This window comes from Ischnura elegans, chromosome 4, assembly GCF_921293095.1.
Source record: "Ischnura elegans chromosome 4, ioIscEleg1.1, whole genome shotgun sequence".
Classification (NCBI taxonomy): Eukaryota; Metazoa; Arthropoda; class Insecta; order Odonata; family Coenagrionidae; genus Ischnura; species Ischnura elegans.
The window spans coordinates 64,058,361-64,077,778 of NC_060249.1; the positions used below are offsets into that span (position 1 = coordinate 64,058,361).

Genomic DNA, 19,418 nt, shown 5'->3' on the forward strand with positions numbered 1-19,418 from the left:
CCGTGGATTATCATGGAACCCATTAAACCTTTGTTGGTATGCTATTTTTGTCCACCCCTATGACCTAAACTCTGACCTTACTGGGTCAACGGTTGAATTTTTGTAATTAAAAGTGTTATTTTCGGTTTTCTCGTGTCCGAAAACCAACTAATTGCCATCTTGGTTAATTAAATTCAGACTTCTTCCCTACCTTGATTTTTTTAACCTTGAAACCACATAAGACAAATTTAAAATTTTGGTTAGGACCCACATTGTGAGGTCAAAAGGTAAAAATGGTGATATTTTGCTTACACTCTACAAAACGTAGGACCTTTCACCATAAGTATGCCAATTTTCATGAATATTGCTCGAGGGGAAGTTACTAAAATTATAGGTAAAAAATAACACACGACTAGTGGAGCAGTCTGTTACCTACGTCACATTGAAAGAGCTCAAAGCTCAAAACTATTTAAGGAGAAATAAATCACAAAAATTTTGAGGGTCCTATGAAATTTCGCAGAGTAGGTAATCTTCGGTACTCCAAAATAAAATCCATAAATTAGGGCATGAAAAATCAAAGTAGCAAAAATTCAGTTGGAAGTACGTACGCACTGAATTCAAAGAAAGTCTCTTTTTCGACGAAGGGCTACAGAATTTTTCTTCGTTTCATAACGCAATTCGGATAATTGGGAGGTAATACGGGAACAGATAACAATGACATGGACCTCAAGTGGAAGGGAAAAAATTGGTAGGGAAGAGTAAGGGAAGGCCCAGGTTAAAATTCTTGTGATCATTTGGCACACCTTCCAACGCCGTCTTCGGTAAGCGAAAGATGAGAGGAGTGGCGTGAATATTGGAGAGAAGAGTGGGTTGGTTTTCAGCATGAGGGAGGAACGTTGATTTTCCCAACATGCAAAGGAGGTTGGGATTACAATGGGAGGAGAATGGGTAGGGCGCACGAGGAAACCCCCCTCCAAGAATTCCCGTTTCCACGTGGATGCGCGCTCACAACGCGGAGATAAGGCGCCCCTTGAGAGTCTATTGTTTTTCCCCGCGCGCCCGAAAAGCGTTCGTCAACTGCTCCGCTCGTGGTGGAGGTGTTGTTGGTGGGAATGGTGGCGGGGTAGAGTTGCTTACCGTTCACACAGGATACCCATAGCTCGTACGTTCGCATGTAAGGAGAAGAAAGGAAAACATCGTTCGAACGCATTTGCTTAGAAGTAAACAGTTGTCCCTCACGCTGCCCAAATACAGTGATAGGTGCTGTCGACCGCTCATAGACAGAAAAAGAAAATGAGACAGAACATGCAAAAACTTGATAAATATTCTTCGGCGGCACCTCAGAAACGAGAGATATGGAGAAATAAAAATGAATACATTTACTCTCATCGATCTGAAATACGAAAACTAAGGCATAGTTCAAAGCGCTTCCACTTTCCAATAAAACGGCGCTGCGACGCCGGAAGTGGAAATGGCAAGAGATATACGGAACATTTCATAAGCACATATTGGAGACAAAGAGCCACTGTAGAATTATTTTTCCAGTGAATGCTAAAAATAAAAATACTTTTGCCTAATTACAGGGTTAGTGACTTTATCCTGCTTTCGATTATCCACTTGAGCACTATGCAGTCAAGCCACTGTGTGAGCGCGTGAAGAGAGCATAGTTGCTATCAGAGTAAAGTGAAAGCATGCACGGCTTGTAAGACCGCGCTAACGATAGTATTAATTGTACTGCGACGACAGGGCATAAAATCGTGGTTGGGCAGCATTTAGAACTAGGAAATGCGTTCGGAAAACAGTTTTTGTCTAGGAAAACAGTACGAGCGTCGAAATAGCCGTCGTGTGAACGGGGAGCGCGGTTTGGTTTGGAACGTGGGATGAGTGCTTCAGGGTTTTCAGAGAAAGGAGAGGAAGGAATGATGAAGGGGAAGAGGGTTTCGAGGCAAAAAAGGAAACATTTTCCCTAGATTCCCACTCGTCGCGGCGCCATTATTTCCTGTTGACGGCAAGAATGGCGGATCCCACAGCTTCCTTTCTAAGAACGCGTCCAATTATATTTATGCGCGCGCGAGGGAGGGAGGGAACCAGAATTCAATTAAATTTCTTATTTAGTTTTCTCCGTAAGGTCTTCCGAAAGGAAAATTCTGATTTCAGGCGAAATTTAACGGCAAAATACGGATCGCTCGCATAAATGTGGAGCCATTGGATGACAAAGTAGCTATCTTACGGCAGGTTAAAAAGAAAATACCCCGACCCAGAAAATTTGATTTTGTTAGTGTTGTTAGAACTAAAAATATCTACAAATTGGCAGCAAGTACTTATATTCAAACCAGTTCATTAAATTTTAACACTATAGAAATAAATTGGAGATTGATCTACTTCAGGAAACGATAGAATATCCACAGTGTAACACACGGCTCAACATACTTAATATAACCTTAGGTTAGTCTCTGGAGCATAAATAGGTAAGCATAAATTTCATAAGTATAGAGATAAAAAACTATGTTCAGTTGTATTATCTTGCAAATAAGGGTGACAAAACTTTAGTTATGCTAAGATAAGGTGATTCCTATATTTAGCTTAACATTAAATACAGTTAATGTTTTATAAATAGTGACAAAACACTTGAGATAATCCCTCCGCGAGTACAGAGACCTGAATGAAACAATTCAGTAGGGATATAAATTTTTTTTCGATACAATAGAATGTGCCCGCTTAAAAATTTATCCGCTTAATTCAACGATAGAACTGCTGAATTTGACAATGAGAAGGTTACGAGGGAAATATCTCGAAAAACGGAAACTCAGGAAAACGCATAATTCTCTTCAATAACACTCGACAATAAACTCCCCAAAAATTCATGCAACAATAAATTACACGGATCGTATTGGAACAAATAAACTACGACTACAAACTATTTATATATTTACATATGTATATTAACATGTGTACATAAGTAATAATTACATACACAATACAATAAACATACGAGTTAATCGAGAGAGAAAAGAAAGTATTACATAGTTTCGAAAGTGAAAAGTACCAAAATTACGGACCGATAGACTACATGTAAGCCAAAATGCGTCAAAGCAGCCGTGTTTACTTGGCGTAAGTTGAGTATTTATATATGTACATTGTTTTTCAACGGAAGCCATTTCCAAAAAGCGTCATGTGCTCGTGTCTGCACATCAAACATGCGAAAGTCTACCGGCGAAATAATAGAATGTGTGTGTGCAGCGCATATATATAGAGAAGATAGGCAGAGAGAATAGAAATATAGCATTTGCATGCAGGAGTAGGAGGCGATGTTGATGGAGGAACAGGGTTCGATCCCATGTCAGGGATCTTTTTCCGTGGCGGTTTCCGCCACCAGGAGAGCCATAGGTAATATTCAAACATATAGGGAAAGAGTGTACGAGAAAAGAAGAAGGTAGTTAAGCCTGTTTTGAAAAGGTTTCTAAAGGTTTGGTCGGCATGGTTCGGGATGGGAAGACATTTTTAGAAGGTTTGCGTGACAGGGTTAAGGTTTGTTATAAGGGTTATAGTTATGAAAAGAGAAAAGTGAGTAAGGGGTTAGTTAAAAGGGGAGGGGAAATTAGAGAAATGGTTACTAATAGCTTAAACAGACTAATCGCCTCGCGGTTTTTGGAGAAAAATTGAAAAAAAAGGCTTCTAAGGTGTGTTGGGCTGAGTTCACAGTTGCTTTCGACACAAACACACAAAAACAGCAGAAGTGTATGAACGATTCATGGTTTGATTTTCATCTCGTGAATTAGTAATCAATACCATCTGTTATCGTAGATTAAGACTAATGCCCTGCAGCTGGAGATATTAGTAAAATAAATGTGCAGTCATATAAGTATATAAATATAAACTGGCATTAAAAAAGTGTAAAAATTATATATAACTATAAGATAAACTGAAAAAGTGCCTTAAAAAGACCGTAAAATTACGAATGGAAACTTTCATAGGTAAAGTGAACGGTTGGAAAAGTGATAAAGTGGTGACTTTGACAGAGATATCCTGAGGGATGTGCAAAAGAGGATATTCACCGTGAAATATGATAGCATTATATAAAAAATCAGATAGAGATACTAAAGGTGCCAGCTATATGTTATGTATATTATATACACTAGAGGCAATGTTAGTAGAATAAATATTTGCACAGATTTTGCGAGTAAACTATGAATATATAAGTACATGGTGAATGAGATATACATAGAGGGCCAATGAGAAAATAGTGAAGTTGCAAAATGTGAGTGAAAACTTGCCCGAAAAAAAGCGTACACCATCTTCAGAGAGAGAATTTCTAGGAGAGGAACAACTTATACATATCTATGCCCTACAAAAATGAAGTTACACTTCGACACTTTGCCGGAAACAGTGCACTCCTTTCTAGAAAAGATGAATTAAACTTTTTCACGCAGTTCTGTTTACAAAAAAAAACGGATACCTTATGGAGAATTCATCAGAAACACAAAAAAGAATTAAGAATAGAAAAAAAATATATTAACGATCGCGTACTAATGATGCGAGGCAGAAAAAAAAGATCGGTTCAGCCTTTCGGCAAATTTTAATCGCAGAGATTGAGGGAAGTATAGAGGATATCAAAGGGGTAAAAAGACGAGTTTATTGGAACGACGGCTCAAAAGCGTCAGCTCAGTGCCGTGGCTCTTTGACAGACTCTACCCAAGAAGAGGACAGAAGTTTTCAGATAGGGATGATGACTCGTTGATGGGATCATTCGGGGTAAAATACTGGTTCGGGGGTTGGAGACGAGGAGAAATGATTTCGAGGAGATGGGAGAGAGGTAAGGGTTTCTTCCAAGAGAAGAAAGGTCGTTTCGGTTTTTTTTAAAAGCAGTTGTGGAGACTTCAGAGACAGAAATGACAATTGAAAAAAATATTAAAAGTATATCTATATTCTTAAGTGAGTGACAACCACTTAAAATCAGAGGGAATGCGAAAAAACTTCTTAAGTTTTTGCTGTGCAGTGGAGTACCTCTTAAAGTGTGAAAAATGATTTACCAAAATAAAATAATTGGAATAAATTTACGTCAACTCTTTGTAATATGAGGCAAAAGTATACCATTTCTCATTTATAACAAATAATTAACCTTTAAAACTTATAAAAAATTAAAATTTAAGAGTACTGCGCTCAGAATTTCAAATGAGAGCTAAGGAAAAATTATTAAAGAATCTCATAGGGATAACTGGCTATAATTATTGACATAATTGAGTGAACTTGGGTCTCGTGGTCAACCTAATGACAATTAACTTTTAAACTTTCTAGCATGTAAAAGGAGAATTTTTCTCCATCTATTTACTGAGAAAGACATTTAAGTTGTGGCCAAATATTTATTATTTCAGTAAATATTGATTTAAATTTATCTTAAAATGGCTCTCACGAGAACACTTACAAATTGCTCCACAGCACATCAGTAAAATTTGAAGAGCATTCCTCTTATCCTCTCTAAGACCGACCAAATTATTAATCATAGCTGGTCGGAATTTGGAAGAAACTAAATCAAAATATTAATTAGCAATTACTTAAAAGCGTGAGAAGCTTCTATACACACAGTCCTGGTGGACATATCTAAAGAGCACTCCTTTTTTTAATTACCGAAACTTTTGCTTATAATTTTTTACTAAATTGGATAATTTAAACTCGCCCCCAGCTTTAACAAGTGTGACTAAAACTGAAGAAAACAAAACTATTGCGCTAGCAATTTTCTTAGCCACTAGGAAGCCTCGTTTCGCCACCTACGTCTCAGAGCAAACATTAACACTCGGAAAAAGTTAAAACTCGTATCGACATTACTGAAAAGATTTCTCGTTCTCATCGGATCATGCCTTTTGTTTGAATTTTTGCCCAATAACCAAGGTGACCAAAAAATATCATTTATTTTTTCGGCCAGAGTGACCATTTTTGAATGCAATGAGGTATAATTTATGGTGAATATTGTGGTTAAAGTCTCACTACGTAAGTTATTCATCCACAGGATGACTTATTCCATCACTTTGTCATCGTTTTAAGGCAGTTGGAATCTCAGTTCACACGTAGGCCTTTTTATCCTATTCTCACAAAATTCACCCAACAAACCGATTTTGTTGCATCCTACTTGAGTTTTTCCTCAATAGCCAAAGAAAAGTCTCTTCTTGGGCCAATAACTACAGATATTGGGTAAAAGCGAACCTGGATTGTGGATTATCCATTGCTCGCTGATGCAACGTCGGGGGTTTACTAATAATAAGTCGCCTAATAAATGAAAAATCCGCAACGCGCTTTCATTAGCAGAATTGATCATGATCGATGCCTCGATACCTAGCTACTATGTCCCTGTGACCGGAATACACGAATTACGAATGAGGTGATGCATTCCAAAACATCATAATTCAGAATGGTGGTGGTCAGAATTCTACGACCAGCAGCATTTAAAAAATATCTTCAGAGCCATGACAGGTCTTCCTTCATTTTTTCCTACAAAAGGATGCAACATAATGCACATTTTTATTCAGAGGAAAAAGATGGAAAAAAGCAAAAGAAATACTAAAAATACTTTAATACTAGAAATACTTTTTTTGACGTAGCTTTGAATCAGAAAAAAGCGGGTCGAATCAGAACTTCGATGAATGGTCGTGAGCTGTTTAGAAATTCAAAACTTCAAATATATTTCTGTACATCGAATTATCGGAACTTAAAGAAAAGAATTCCATCAGAATATTTCAACCAAATTGGCACGCAAAAATCACAACCGTAATATCGATACTAGTCGGTGACAATAGCCGAGAGTAAAAATTTGCTCCGAGAAAAATGATGGCAAAGCGATGAAACCCTGTGACGACCACTCCCGAGCTTGCGTTACTATAACGAGAGTGGTTGGAGGCGAGTCACCTGGGGCAACTATGAAGTTTTCTTTCACTAACAAGATAGAGGGGAAGAAGAATCCCATTCATAGAGGGGCGGCCTCTTAGGACCCCTTTTTCCTGGGATTCATGTCACACCTGGGAGGGTTTGGAAGAGAGCTTTTCGTAAGGGGAGAGGAACGAAGGGGCTAGAGAGGGGGCAGTGCGGGGATTTTCAGTCAAGACAGGCAGACAGATAAGACAGTCAGACGGACAGACAGGCGGGTTAAAAGGGTGCGCGAAAGTGAGAGACAGAGAGAGAGAGAGAAATAGAAAGAAAGAAGGCGAAGAGAAGAGATTTGTACTGAGAGTGAAGAGAAAAGGGGTTAAGGTGTTTTATTAATCCCTTCACTTGCGAGATGTAAATTTCTCGACAATCATCGACTTAACCATGAAAGTAAAATTGGTATGGGGAGTAAGTAGAATGGGGGTGGCTGAAAAGGTGAGAGAAATATAGGGGAATGGGAGGGGAGAAAAAGTTTTATATTGGGGTTGGTATAATTCAGGTAAATAGTTTCAGTTTAAATTTGTTTTTATTTGTAAAAATGATTACGACGACACGTAAGAATTTGTTGTAATGATCAGGCTGGAGATGAACTTTTCCTATATTTAGGCCACATAGAAAATCGAAGTTGTATTGTTTTTGTTTTTAGAAAGGGATATCATCATAATTCTTTTCCTATTAGTAGCTTATAACTACTGTGATTTAAGTCAAAATTTCAATTTAAAATTGTTTTATTTTGTGGAATTAATCACGTGGAGACGCTTTGAGAATTTGCTTTTTTCATCAGTTTTGAGATCAAATTTTTCTGTATATGACCACATATAAAAACAAATTTGTATTGTTTTTGCTTTTAGTGAGGGATAACATCATAATTATTTTCCAGCTAGTTGCGAATAGCGACTGTGACTCAAGTCAAAATACTTGGCTTTGGGGTATTTGTTCTCACGATTGACTCGCAGAGAGAAAAATTGTTATTTTAATGCTCTGATCAGCAGGAAAAATAACGAAAAATTTAACCTTGGTTTAAGATTTAGACACCTAAGGGTGTCCTATACAAAAACGTAGTTTTGAAACAATGCTTATGACAAGTTACATTTGATTTTTTCCTAATATTTTTTCGTGTTCACGGCGGAACCTTAAAAAAACGGACACCAAGGAACGAACAAAGAAAAACATAGAGAGAGAGAGAGGTACGCTTCTCACCATATTCCTGTCAGAATAATGTCATGGGCCCCGCGAACAGCAGCTTTATTAATCCCTCTCGCAATGTCACCGGAAAACTCGTGACGAAGCAGGGATGCGAGAGTTACAGGGAAGGGAGAGAGAGATATATATATAATGGCTCAGAGCGTGTGCTGGTATTTTTGTCTCCTCGCAAACAAATTGAAGCGTTGCTTCGCGATTATTCCCAGGGGAGCGCTTAAAGGATTATTGCTTGACGTTTCGTACACCGTTGGGGGGAGAAAATGGGGTAAGAGCGTGGGGACTTGCGACGGGAGTAACGCTACAACGTAGGAAACGAATCAACGGGACCGTCCCCTCCTAGCTCCAAATAATAAAAATTGAAAAGAAATATAAGTCTAGAAAATTTCGTTTTTTTAAAACGTATATTGCGATACGAACGGTGTGCAGGAGCGTGGATACACTCAATAATGCCTCTCTCTCTCTTCATAATCCGGGAGGACTTGGGAGCAAAGTAGGATTAAATACGCCAAGATGGTGGAATACCATGCATTGCTGTTTCCACGTTTCGCAAAACACGACCGCATTTTAGATCTAATTGCAGTGCGCTCTTTACAAAAGTTACGGAGGGCAGTGTGAAAACTGGTGTCTAGATCATTTTCGGAGGAAGTCACGTTTTCCACGCAAATTTTCCATCCTGAAGGGTCTCGACGGTAAATTTGACTGTGAATGAAAACTGAGTATTGACTCGAAATTCTGTGATAAGATTCGGGATTGAGCGAAATGTGATCGCGATACTCACAGTAGAAGAGCAGGCATCATTTTAGACGAACTCGAATTTGACCATACAAAAAAAGTTTTATAAAAAAAAGTCCAATTTCAAAACGGCAATGAAAGTCGGAGCATGAAATAATCGTCCAATTATATTTATATCGACTATACTTTTGACTGAAATACGGAAGATCTTTCAGCAAGCTTCACTCTCAATGTTAATTACTAATGCACTAATGCATGGAACGGCAGATCAATCATTCATGAGGTAAGTTATATTATTTATAATTATTTTTAAAATCTTTGGGGGAGAAAAAGGGCCATAGCGAGTCACTTCGGTGAGTTCGGCGTTTTGAGAGTAATTGAGGGAATTGCTGACCCTGAATCGTCAATGATATCTAGGACTACGTAATAAAATTGGAAATATGAGTTATATTTAAGATGTTAAGATTTATAAACAACTCATTCTAAATAATTCAGTTTTATAGTTATAAAGAAAAAAATCTTAAGACGCAGGACTACTTGAAATTCATTTCCTTTCGGACCAAACTCTTCAATTGGCGTGCGTAAGATGTTTTTTCAAATTTATAAATGAATGATTAGAATTTTAAGCCAAGTGGGAAATTTTGAAAATATATCTGAAGTTTATAACATAAGTGAAGTACTCATGAAATAATATTAATTACCATAACATTCGTTTAAAGGAGGATGAAGAATATATTCGACATCAGAAATAATAATTAAATATTATGAAATTATTGAAATGGTCAAATTAAAAGCTTAAGACTTAATTTTCTAGAGAAAGGAGCCTCTACAAAAATATATTTCGATAAAAAATCAATTTCATATTATAATATTGTCAATCAAAAATGATGGGCGATCGAAATAAATTCTTCTTAAATAAAATCTTTTTTAACTGCCCGAACATCTAGGGTGATGATTTTCTGATACTAAACTGCATCCACGGAGAGACGTTCGATGATTAATGAGGTGGTGTAATGATGGGCGATTGAAATAAATTCTTTTGCTCATATCCATTAAAGAAAGCCTGCTTAATATATTTCAGCAGTACACGGTGGTCGCTTACTTTATAAATGGTTGAATTAAAGGCACGCCACTTTAAGAAGGCATCGCTAAATATAATGTAGGAAACATAAGCAATGCATGGTATCTTCGTCTGAAAAGTTAAACTTATGTACTTGATTTCACATGGTGTCTACTACTAATCTAACGTCACAAACACCACCGATTAGGCATCTGAGCTCCATCACACCTTGAGTTCCACAACCAATTGGTGTCCCGCAAGGTAATCTTTTTTAACTGCCCGAACATCTAGGGTGATGATTTTCTGATACTAAACTGCATCCACGGAGAGACGTTCGATGATTAATGAGGTGGTGTAACGAATGTAAGTGTCCAGGGTTGATATTATACTCTTTAAGGGTCGAAGGAAATTTTTATCTAAATGTTCCTGGTGTTGTTGAGATGGATCTTCGCTGTTTGCCTCAGTTTGTTGGCAGCAGTGCGGGTGACATGCGCAAGAAGGCTTCGTGCTTGTGCCTTCAGCCGTTAGGGAAGTGAGTCAAGCGCAGAAGTTGGCTGATTGGTTTCCAGGGCCACCACCCTTTCGAATAATAATAAATTGGTATTGCTATTGTAAACATACCACGAAATTGAACGAAATGCATCTCATGAAATGCAGAGTGAAATCCGAATTCTTATCGGATAGCCAAAAAGTATTTAAAGTTGATCAGATGCATATTCCATGTCGAAAAGGGGCGGCCCTGCCAGAGCATTGTCTTTCTCGTTGGGGTAATGGGGACTGGGGCGTGATTTCTGAGCGGTGATTGCGTGGCAAGATTCTTTCCTCAGCGCCAAGATGCCGTGGATGGGTCGAGTGCCGAACGATTCTCCGTCTAGGCTCGCCCACCAGAAGTTGAGCCATCAGGTGTAGTGTGCTCCGATTGATACGCCATCTTGGTATCGACGTGAAGAAGGGTTACAATAAACCATTGGTATTTGCCGTTTACCGGGGAAATCTCGTTTTGAAATCTCTCGCTGACCTATAATTATCCGTACGAAATCGTTTGAGACTTCCTTTTGTGGAAGTTCGCTATATACATGGTGAAGAACACAAATGGTAATTTCCACACTTTTCAATTCAACCATCTTGTACCTTGAGAATGACAAAATGTGTTGAAACCATGGTCGGTTGTTGAGTGTTGAATTAAAAAGTGTGTAAATTACCATTTGTGTTCTTGATCATGGCTATAATTATCCGTATCCTAAACTTAGGAAATAACTAGCAAAATGATTTAAGTCGTGCATCGTAGATATTCTCGTTTGATTGGTTACACATCTGATTGCTAAGTAATGAGTAACACGCGACTCTAGTTTGATATTCACCATTTGTAGAACTTAGGAAATAACTAGCAAAATGATTGAAGTTGTGCATCGTAGATATTCTCGTTTGATTGGTTACACATCTGATTGTTAAGTAATGAGTAACATGCGACTCTCCTTTGATATTCACCATTTGTAGAATGAGATTGGTATTCGATATCCTCTTTACCGGAGTAATCAGCCATTTCGTTATAATTTGATTGCTCACTGCACTCTCTTGGTCCTCGGGGTGAAGCCGCGTCAAGTTGTCACTGTTCAAATACCTGGCCGATGTTTCGTAAGGATCCTTCTGGGCACACCAAGCGATCAATTGAAGAGAAGTGATTTGCGTCACTTCAGTTGAGCGCTTGGTGCAACCAGAAGATGGAGTGCTTGCTCGCCTCCAAAAGGTCGGCCAGTTATGTGAAGAGTGACAACTCGATGCGGCTTCACCCCGATGACCACAATAGTGTAGTGATACGTTTGACCTTATATAAATAAGACACAGTTTTTGTATAAAAATGAGATGCACGTTGCATAAAATATTATTCTTTTTTTCCATTTAGCTGAGGAAGAGGTTACAACCTCGAAAGCTCCAAGTTTTATTTTTCCTATGAGCGTTTCTTCTTTTTTCGTGTCTATGTTTTTACATCAGTGATTTTACACGTGAATATATATATACATCCCAAACTGTATATGGCCTGAAATACTTGCCTGAATTCTGTAAAAGAGCCCCGGATTATGGCCTCAACTGGGCCAGGTTAAATGAAACAAAAGTCAGGTCAACCCACGCATAATTGATACCAAGATGGCGTCGTATGATGGGAGCTTCTTTAGCGCGAAGTCAGCGCTCTGTACTCTGATGCCGAGCCGTCACGGACGAACCGTGCAGCAGCGACCGTGCTGTCATTCCGAGAGGCCAGTGACGGACTGATTGTGTGGGCGAATGCATCGGTGCTTTCATCCGGAGGTGCAGTGCCGTTCGGGGAAGATAAAAGTAGAAGATGCGGTGAAGGTCTCGACCGTTTCAAGGCGTGGCAGACCTGAACTTGAGTGGTGGTGCCATCTAGTGAGAGTGAGGTGAGAAATGAGGCGCGCCGTTCAAGTGGTACTTGAGAATGGAGGTGGGATTTTCTTTCAACGGTGAGGAGGCGGAAGGGAAGAGATACTTGAAAAGCAAGAAAAAACAGACGGGAAATCGAACGTAAAAAAATGGGATTAGTCACAAGGTCGAATAAAAGTTTTTCTCTAAGTCATGGTGTGATGGATTCAAAGGGAATGAAGTAAAATCGGTTATTCATTCCGATAACTGGCCAACGAAAAGCGGTGAAGTCCGATATAACTGGAAATACATCCGACTCACACATTGGAAAGGAAAAAGGTATCGGGGTGTAAAGATATTTTAACGGCATTTTATCACCATAATCGAAGGAAGGGATGAATATAAAAGGATAAGGTAATTCAGCCGAAGGCAACAGGCAGACATATTTATGGCATCTCTGTTTGGGAAAGGATGGTTTGGGTGAGGATTTGGAGGAATGTAAAATGGTTTGGATACGGCAGCGACAGATGTCGGGGTATACCGACTACGGCGACGTGTACCAAAGTGTATACTCAAATATATATAGAGAGAGATAGAATGAAAGAGAAAGATAGAGAGAATTGATACAGAGAGACAGAGAAAGATAGCACGAAAGAGACAGAAAGAAAGAGATAGAAGACAGAAAGAAAGACAGACAGATAGATAGTGAGATAGATAGATAGAGAGAGAGAGGGGATGAAGTTTGAGGCCTACCGTGTCGCCTACCTTCTTCTCCCACTGCAACACATAGGGGACTGGATGGTCCCCTGGGAACTCAACATGGCAGTTAAACACCACTGATTCGCCCAGGATAGCGGTAATGTGGACCGCATCCTGGATGCACAACCCTGAAAAAAGGAAAAAGTAATATTTTAGAACAGATACACGGGCGTACCCAACTAGGGGCAGCTGTAGCCCCCCTTGATGCAAAAATCGCAAAAGTCTTTAAGCAAAATCAGTACTGAATTGAAACAAAAGTATTCCACAAATTTTCTTTAAATCCACGAAAAATGATATGTATTAGTATAAGATATGCAAATAAAATAAAACTATTTTTTCAAGGAACTAATCTCATAAACTAATGAAGCACAGTTATAATTTTCTTAAAATGTTGGTTTGATTCACCTTCTCCATGTTAAAATGTCACAACTTGGCCTGCCACCCCCTAGAACATGGCTCGCCCCCCCTCCCTAGTCATGATCCTGGGTACGCCCATGAGGCGATAGAAATGGCAACTGAGGTCACTTTGGATGAATAAAATTAAACTTTGTTTTTCCACAGAATTTTAATTTAACAAAACGGTTAAAGTCATCGTCTAGTCAAACATTTACCGTCCATATTGAAATGGAATGGTTACAAACTTCATGGAATTCAAGCGACCTCATGAAGTAACCCATTCTAGTCAGATGATGACGTCGAAACCATGGTAGTGCTTTAATAAAATTCCGTGGAAAAATAAAGTTTAATTTTATGCATCCAAAATGTTCAGAAAATTCCAGAGTTATCGCCAGAAACCACCAACTTTAATTGACGTCGTATTCCAGAACATTACTTAAGTCCTGGTTCGTTCTAAGGGAGCTTCCAGAACGAGACTCAATCTTATCATCACTCAACCTCAAGTTGAGTTAAGAGTTCATATTTTAAAAACCAACTTCAACTAAATTCACTCGAGCTAGATTACCTATGACATAATTTACAAAATAATACATTTACCTACACTATTTTCATAAAGAAGGACTTTATGACACTACACTAAAACACTTAAACACTTTCTACTTGATAACTTAAAAGGTCGCATTCCAGGTTTACATTTCAGGGAGCTTTTGGTAAACACAAAAAACTGTCAACGAGGAATGTCAGCTGAAAATTTGCAATTTCTCATTTAAAAATTAAGTAATTTAACGTGAAAAATCAAACTTAATTGAAATTCGGCGGATGAAAGGATCAAATTTGGAGAGGATTTAAAAAAAACCTATTTGGCCCCTAAATGAGTGAGTTTATGCAATATAACATAAGAGTTAAAATTTCAAATATTATACAGTACCTGAATATGTTCAAAATATTATTTAACAATAGAGAACAAAATATTTTTTGTGTCAAATTATGTTTTATCACCATTATTCGGAGGGAGGGTTGAAAAAAGGCGAAGAAAATATATTTGCTCGTATTCCATCACTGAAAAGTGCTTTGAGAAGATTTATAGACTGCACTGCTTCACCCGCTACATGGAAGCTGTGGACTTCACATCTCTTGGGAATCGTTGGCTTAATCCATCTTATACACTGCCTACCTAAAAAGCTAATTTGCATCAATATTATAATATATAACCAACCAAACCAATGGATTAACCCGAGCGACTTGAATTCCATGAAATTTGTTTCAATATGCATGGTACATTTTTTATCCTACCTTTCAAAAGCATGCTAAATTTAAACCGCAATAAGTAGACAGAATTTGCATACACTTTATTGACAAAGATCTCAATCAGAATTTTATTTATTCCTCACTACCAGTGAAATCAATGCCAAATACTCCTCATTCATCTTGAGAGCTTAAACGAATAAAAAGCCATCCCTCATTAGGAATCAACGAAAATATTAAAATCCGAATTAATTTAAAAAATAAAATTATTTTTACCCCTGCAATAATTCGGATTATATTAATTTCAATAAAATTAACTACTGTTGATATTTATCTACTTTCCGTGGAGCAAATCGAATGGAATCCTCGCTACATCACCTCTAAAATTAATGTTTACGCCGCATTCTTTTATCCTACTGGGTCCATTGCATTACAGGAGTATTATGGTTGATTACAGCAATGACTTACACCAAATCGGAGAAAAAATCAGCTATAAAGCGACCCACTTACATATTTTAAAAATTTGCAGTTGAATTAACTTTTATGTACTAAATCCCTCATCAGTCGGTTAAATGATATAATTTTTGCCAGAGAAGAATCACATGAATGTGTGAAAATTGAAAAGAGAAATGTGTGAATCAGTGTGAAAATTTTCTATTTATATCCCGACGGCACTCGGGAATATGAAGGTGAAAAATGTTCATCAAAAATAGACTCAATCAAACGTTAAGAAAGTTACTACGGCGCAGAGAATTCAGCCAAAACGCGTCGAGAGAAAAGGATGGAATTAATTTGATTTGAAAAATGGAAATAACGCCGATACCTCCGAAATATGCTATCCCATATTGCTTCAATAGGTAGAATAAAAAATATAAATAATCGATAAGAGCCTTATACTTCAGATTTACTGAAGCGAACTATAGAGAGGCGTTTTACCGAAGCGTTAATTTAAAAAAAGCACGATGAGTGCACGGGGCTGGAAGAAGTTATTTCTCATCGATTTCCTCTGCCAATCATGCACCACGGTACATGTTATACAATGCATAAACCATGTGTGAAATATGGGTGTATTAAACTTCATCCATGCAGAAAAACGCCCAAGTGGAGGGAACGGTTAAAACACTGTGCATAGGAACAGGATATAGTCTATTGTGAGCGCAAAAAGTATGGCAATGGATAAAAAAAAACGGCAAAGCATTGCTAGTTTTAAAAATAGCCATCTTTATTCAGGAAAAGGACTGCGCAAAGCATAAATTCATGCTTCTAAAAATACTCATTTCCAACTTCAAAATCAGACTCCATCTCATTTTCAGATGCAGCTCAATTACCCCTATTGAAACTAGTCTTTCTAACTCATATTCGCAATCATATTGTAGCCTTAATCATTGACGGCAGCACTAAATTTTATATTCGATTCTTTGTAAGCCATTTGAACTGATTTCGTATTTCGTTCCACAAATTATGATTTTTATAGTAACAAATAAATTAAAACGGCATCCATCCAATTCAAATTAAATAAAGAAAGCAAGCAATCCACGATGACATTCAATATTAGATAATAATATCTTCTAAAATAGATATACTCAAAAATAAATATTTACTTTCCTAAAAGATACAGTGTCCGGCGTGATACGGTGGAAATCTTTGATATTCAGCTTGTTAAAACCACTTGCCTGTTTCCACACACTTTTATTTACACCGACCATGGTTTCGGCAACTTGTGCCATTATCAAGGAACTGATTTCGATTTTGGCCAATCATCACCTTGATAATGGCACTAGTTGCCGAAACCATGGTCGGTGTAAATAATAGTGTGTGGAAATAGGCAAGTGGTTTTAACAAGCTAAATTTACTTTACTATTTACTTGTTTAGCCTTTATCCATACGCCCTTCTCAATACATTTATCGAAATTAATTCTTCTTATCGAGATTAATCTTCTAACTTCTATCGAGATTCATTTATCTCCTACTTCAAATAGTGGTATTTCAAACCTTCTAACCCATTTTTGCATTTAACGCCATCTAAATTCAAGTAAAAAAAACGGACAATAAAATGGTAGGGAATACATTAATATTTATTCTCATTTCAAACTAAACCCCCCAAAGTCAGGGTAATTAATAAGAAAATGGCGAAAAAGCACATTTAACAACGAAACTACCTTACGTATATTAATCTGTAGAAACGAGCTCTCCTCACTACTCCCATCACATCATCATCTCCTTATTTCCGTTTCAACAAGTGCTACCTAAAATGTGAATATTCCTTCAAGGATACACATTCAGGGAATAATAAAAATGATTGCGCGAGGGCAATGGCCGATCGACAGAAAGCTGCTTCTGGTGAGAGGGGATATGGAAGTGGAGGGGGGTTGGAGGAAAAGGCAACCGATTGAAAATGGGAAAAAGAAGAAGGGAACTTGAGAGAGAGAGAGAGGGGGACGGGGAACGACGTGAAGAACTGAGCATAAAAAGGAGAAAGAGAAAAAAAATATTCCGACGTAAAATGAGGCCATTCCGAGACCGTTCGCTGCGGCTCAAGCGTCAATGCGTTGAAATAAATATAACCATATATACACTTCGCCACGCTTCCCGTACATGTACAACATATATGAGAGTATATATACATTGACTGAGATAAAGGTGGAAAAAAATCCCTGGACGAAGGAGGACATTGGCTGCAGTTACTTCTTTCAGCACTTTCGCCTCTTTCTTCTTCTTCCATCCTCGTTTCCGTGAAGTGAAGGACAAAATGAGTTAAGCAGAGGAAAATTTGGAACACAGTGGACGGACGGAGGGTAGTCGACGAGGCAGGGAAACGGCGGGAAATCACATGCGAAGCAGCTCGACGAATCCACGGCACAAAGGATCTCCAATGCCCGGGTTATTTGATTGGAAAACACAACAACTGGATTCTAGACTGCTCGAGGAGTTGTTTTGTTGTTTAAAATTTCCTCCGCGCGGCGCTGCTGCGACATTCGGTTGGTTGAAAATTTCCAGCAGGCGTAAGCGTGGTATTGCGAATAAGGGGAAAGGGTCGATTTGCGAGTTAATTAACGAATTATGCGGCGGGAAAATGAGATTCGACGAGAGTATAAGGCACTCGAATTCTAACGGTGTGACCGCGTTCAATTTTCTACGGGCTCACGTGGAGTGATTAAAATTAAATTGCGTTTTCTTCTAAAACTGTACGTCAATTTGAATTATAATTATGCTATGAAATTAGTAAAGCTGAAAGATATTTCATAATAAAGAGATTTCATTAAATTTTAATGAGATAAGTAAAATGAAATCCTTCATAATTTATATTTATTTGTAAACACAATCGGAGTACCAGATTACCTGTTCAAATATTTTTACCGAATGTGAGGGAGATAAACCACGGTAAAACACTAAATTATTATTAAATTTCATATTTACCATGAAGGTAAGGATAAAAATATTGAATTGAATGATTAAATCCAAGAGGAAAACAATGAAACTTTGCATGCAAACTAGAGCATGGTATACCTACCGACCGACAACTCGTCTCCCAGGGATCTTCGAGTCATTTTCCTTCATTCGAAAAACGAAAAAAAGCACCACGGTACAGTGGTTTCTTGAGTGAAGTCACATAAATGGGAGTTTATCAACGACTAGAAAACTCAATCATTCCGCAGGAAAATTGTTTGGGTAAGTTAGGCACTAATTGGTACTGAAATCTGAAAATCAACATCTTCACTAAAATTTCCCTTCAATACTGAAAATGAATAACTTCCATTACAAATGAAAAACGTCTCAAATGAAAATATAGAGAGATCTGAAGGCTTAAAAAATGTGTTTCTGAGAATCTGAGTGTAAAATATTGATCACTGGTCCAAATAGTGTTCAACCCTCAGTTGGACGTAAAAGTTCTCGTTGGAATGGGACAATGAATTTCTGCACCCATTCCTGAATAAATAAATCAAACGAATCAATCATTACTCCGACTTAATGAAAACTATTTCTCTGGTGCCGCTTGCACTTCTTTCAGTACTATTCATAAAATAGCCATAAAAAAGAAAATAGAAGGCTGTGGTTTTTGAGGGAAGAAATTCGGCGTTATTCTACATCAACTAGAATCTCAGAGGGTGAAACATCAATACTTCTCCAAGCAAAATGTAAGAAATATACGATATTAATCTAAGCACAAGCGGCAGATTGAATATTACAAGTGTGTAAAAGAAAGGTTAAATTGGGAATAAAATACGTGGAGAAAACAAGAGAAAAAAAAATCTTGAACATGAAATACGTCAAAAATCGTATTTGAAATTACAATACCTAGGAAATTAACGGCATACTAATTGGAGAAATAAAAAAATGTCCTAAGTATAAAATAAGAACGGAGAGATGAAAACTAATCCCATTCTGAACATCAATTATTGGCTCGCAAGAAATATTTATGCAGATGCATACGATCATAGCTCGGAATATCTTCCATGGCTCTGCCAGGAGGACAAATAAGCAATCTTAATGTGATGATCTAAATTCAGCATTGGGGAAAGGAACAAAGAATTGATCGGGGGCTTATATGTCATTCTAATCTTTCCTTTTTTTTCAATTACACTTGATTGGGATCATCGGACTGCGTCGCAGTAAAAAACAATGTCGCCGTCTCTTGTCCGCGTAGCGAAAACTGATCCTTAAGAGGACGTATACCTATCGCTTTGACAGATTTTAAGAAGAAATTAGAACGCTTGAATTAGAACATGAAAATAAAAGTCGCATTTTGTTT

The 19,418-nt window shown here is 37.8% G+C and overlaps 1 protein-coding gene across 5 annotated transcripts in view; it reads right to left on the reverse strand.

The window, feature by feature from the left end:
- Window positions 1-19,418, reverse strand: part of LOC124157604 (protein turtle-like) — an 837,486-nt gene that overhangs the window by 48,664 nt on the left and 769,404 nt on the right. For 4 of the 5 annotated variants that reach the window (XM_046532466.1, XM_046532467.1, XM_046532463.1 and 1 more), the window contains one exon: window positions 13,022-13,155. In XM_046532466.1, coding sequence (XP_046388422.1) covers window positions 13,022-13,155 — 134 coding nt within the window. The remainder of the gene's footprint in view (window positions 1-13,021; window positions 13,156-19,418) is intronic. The other variant, XM_046532465.1, reaches the window with a different exon arrangement.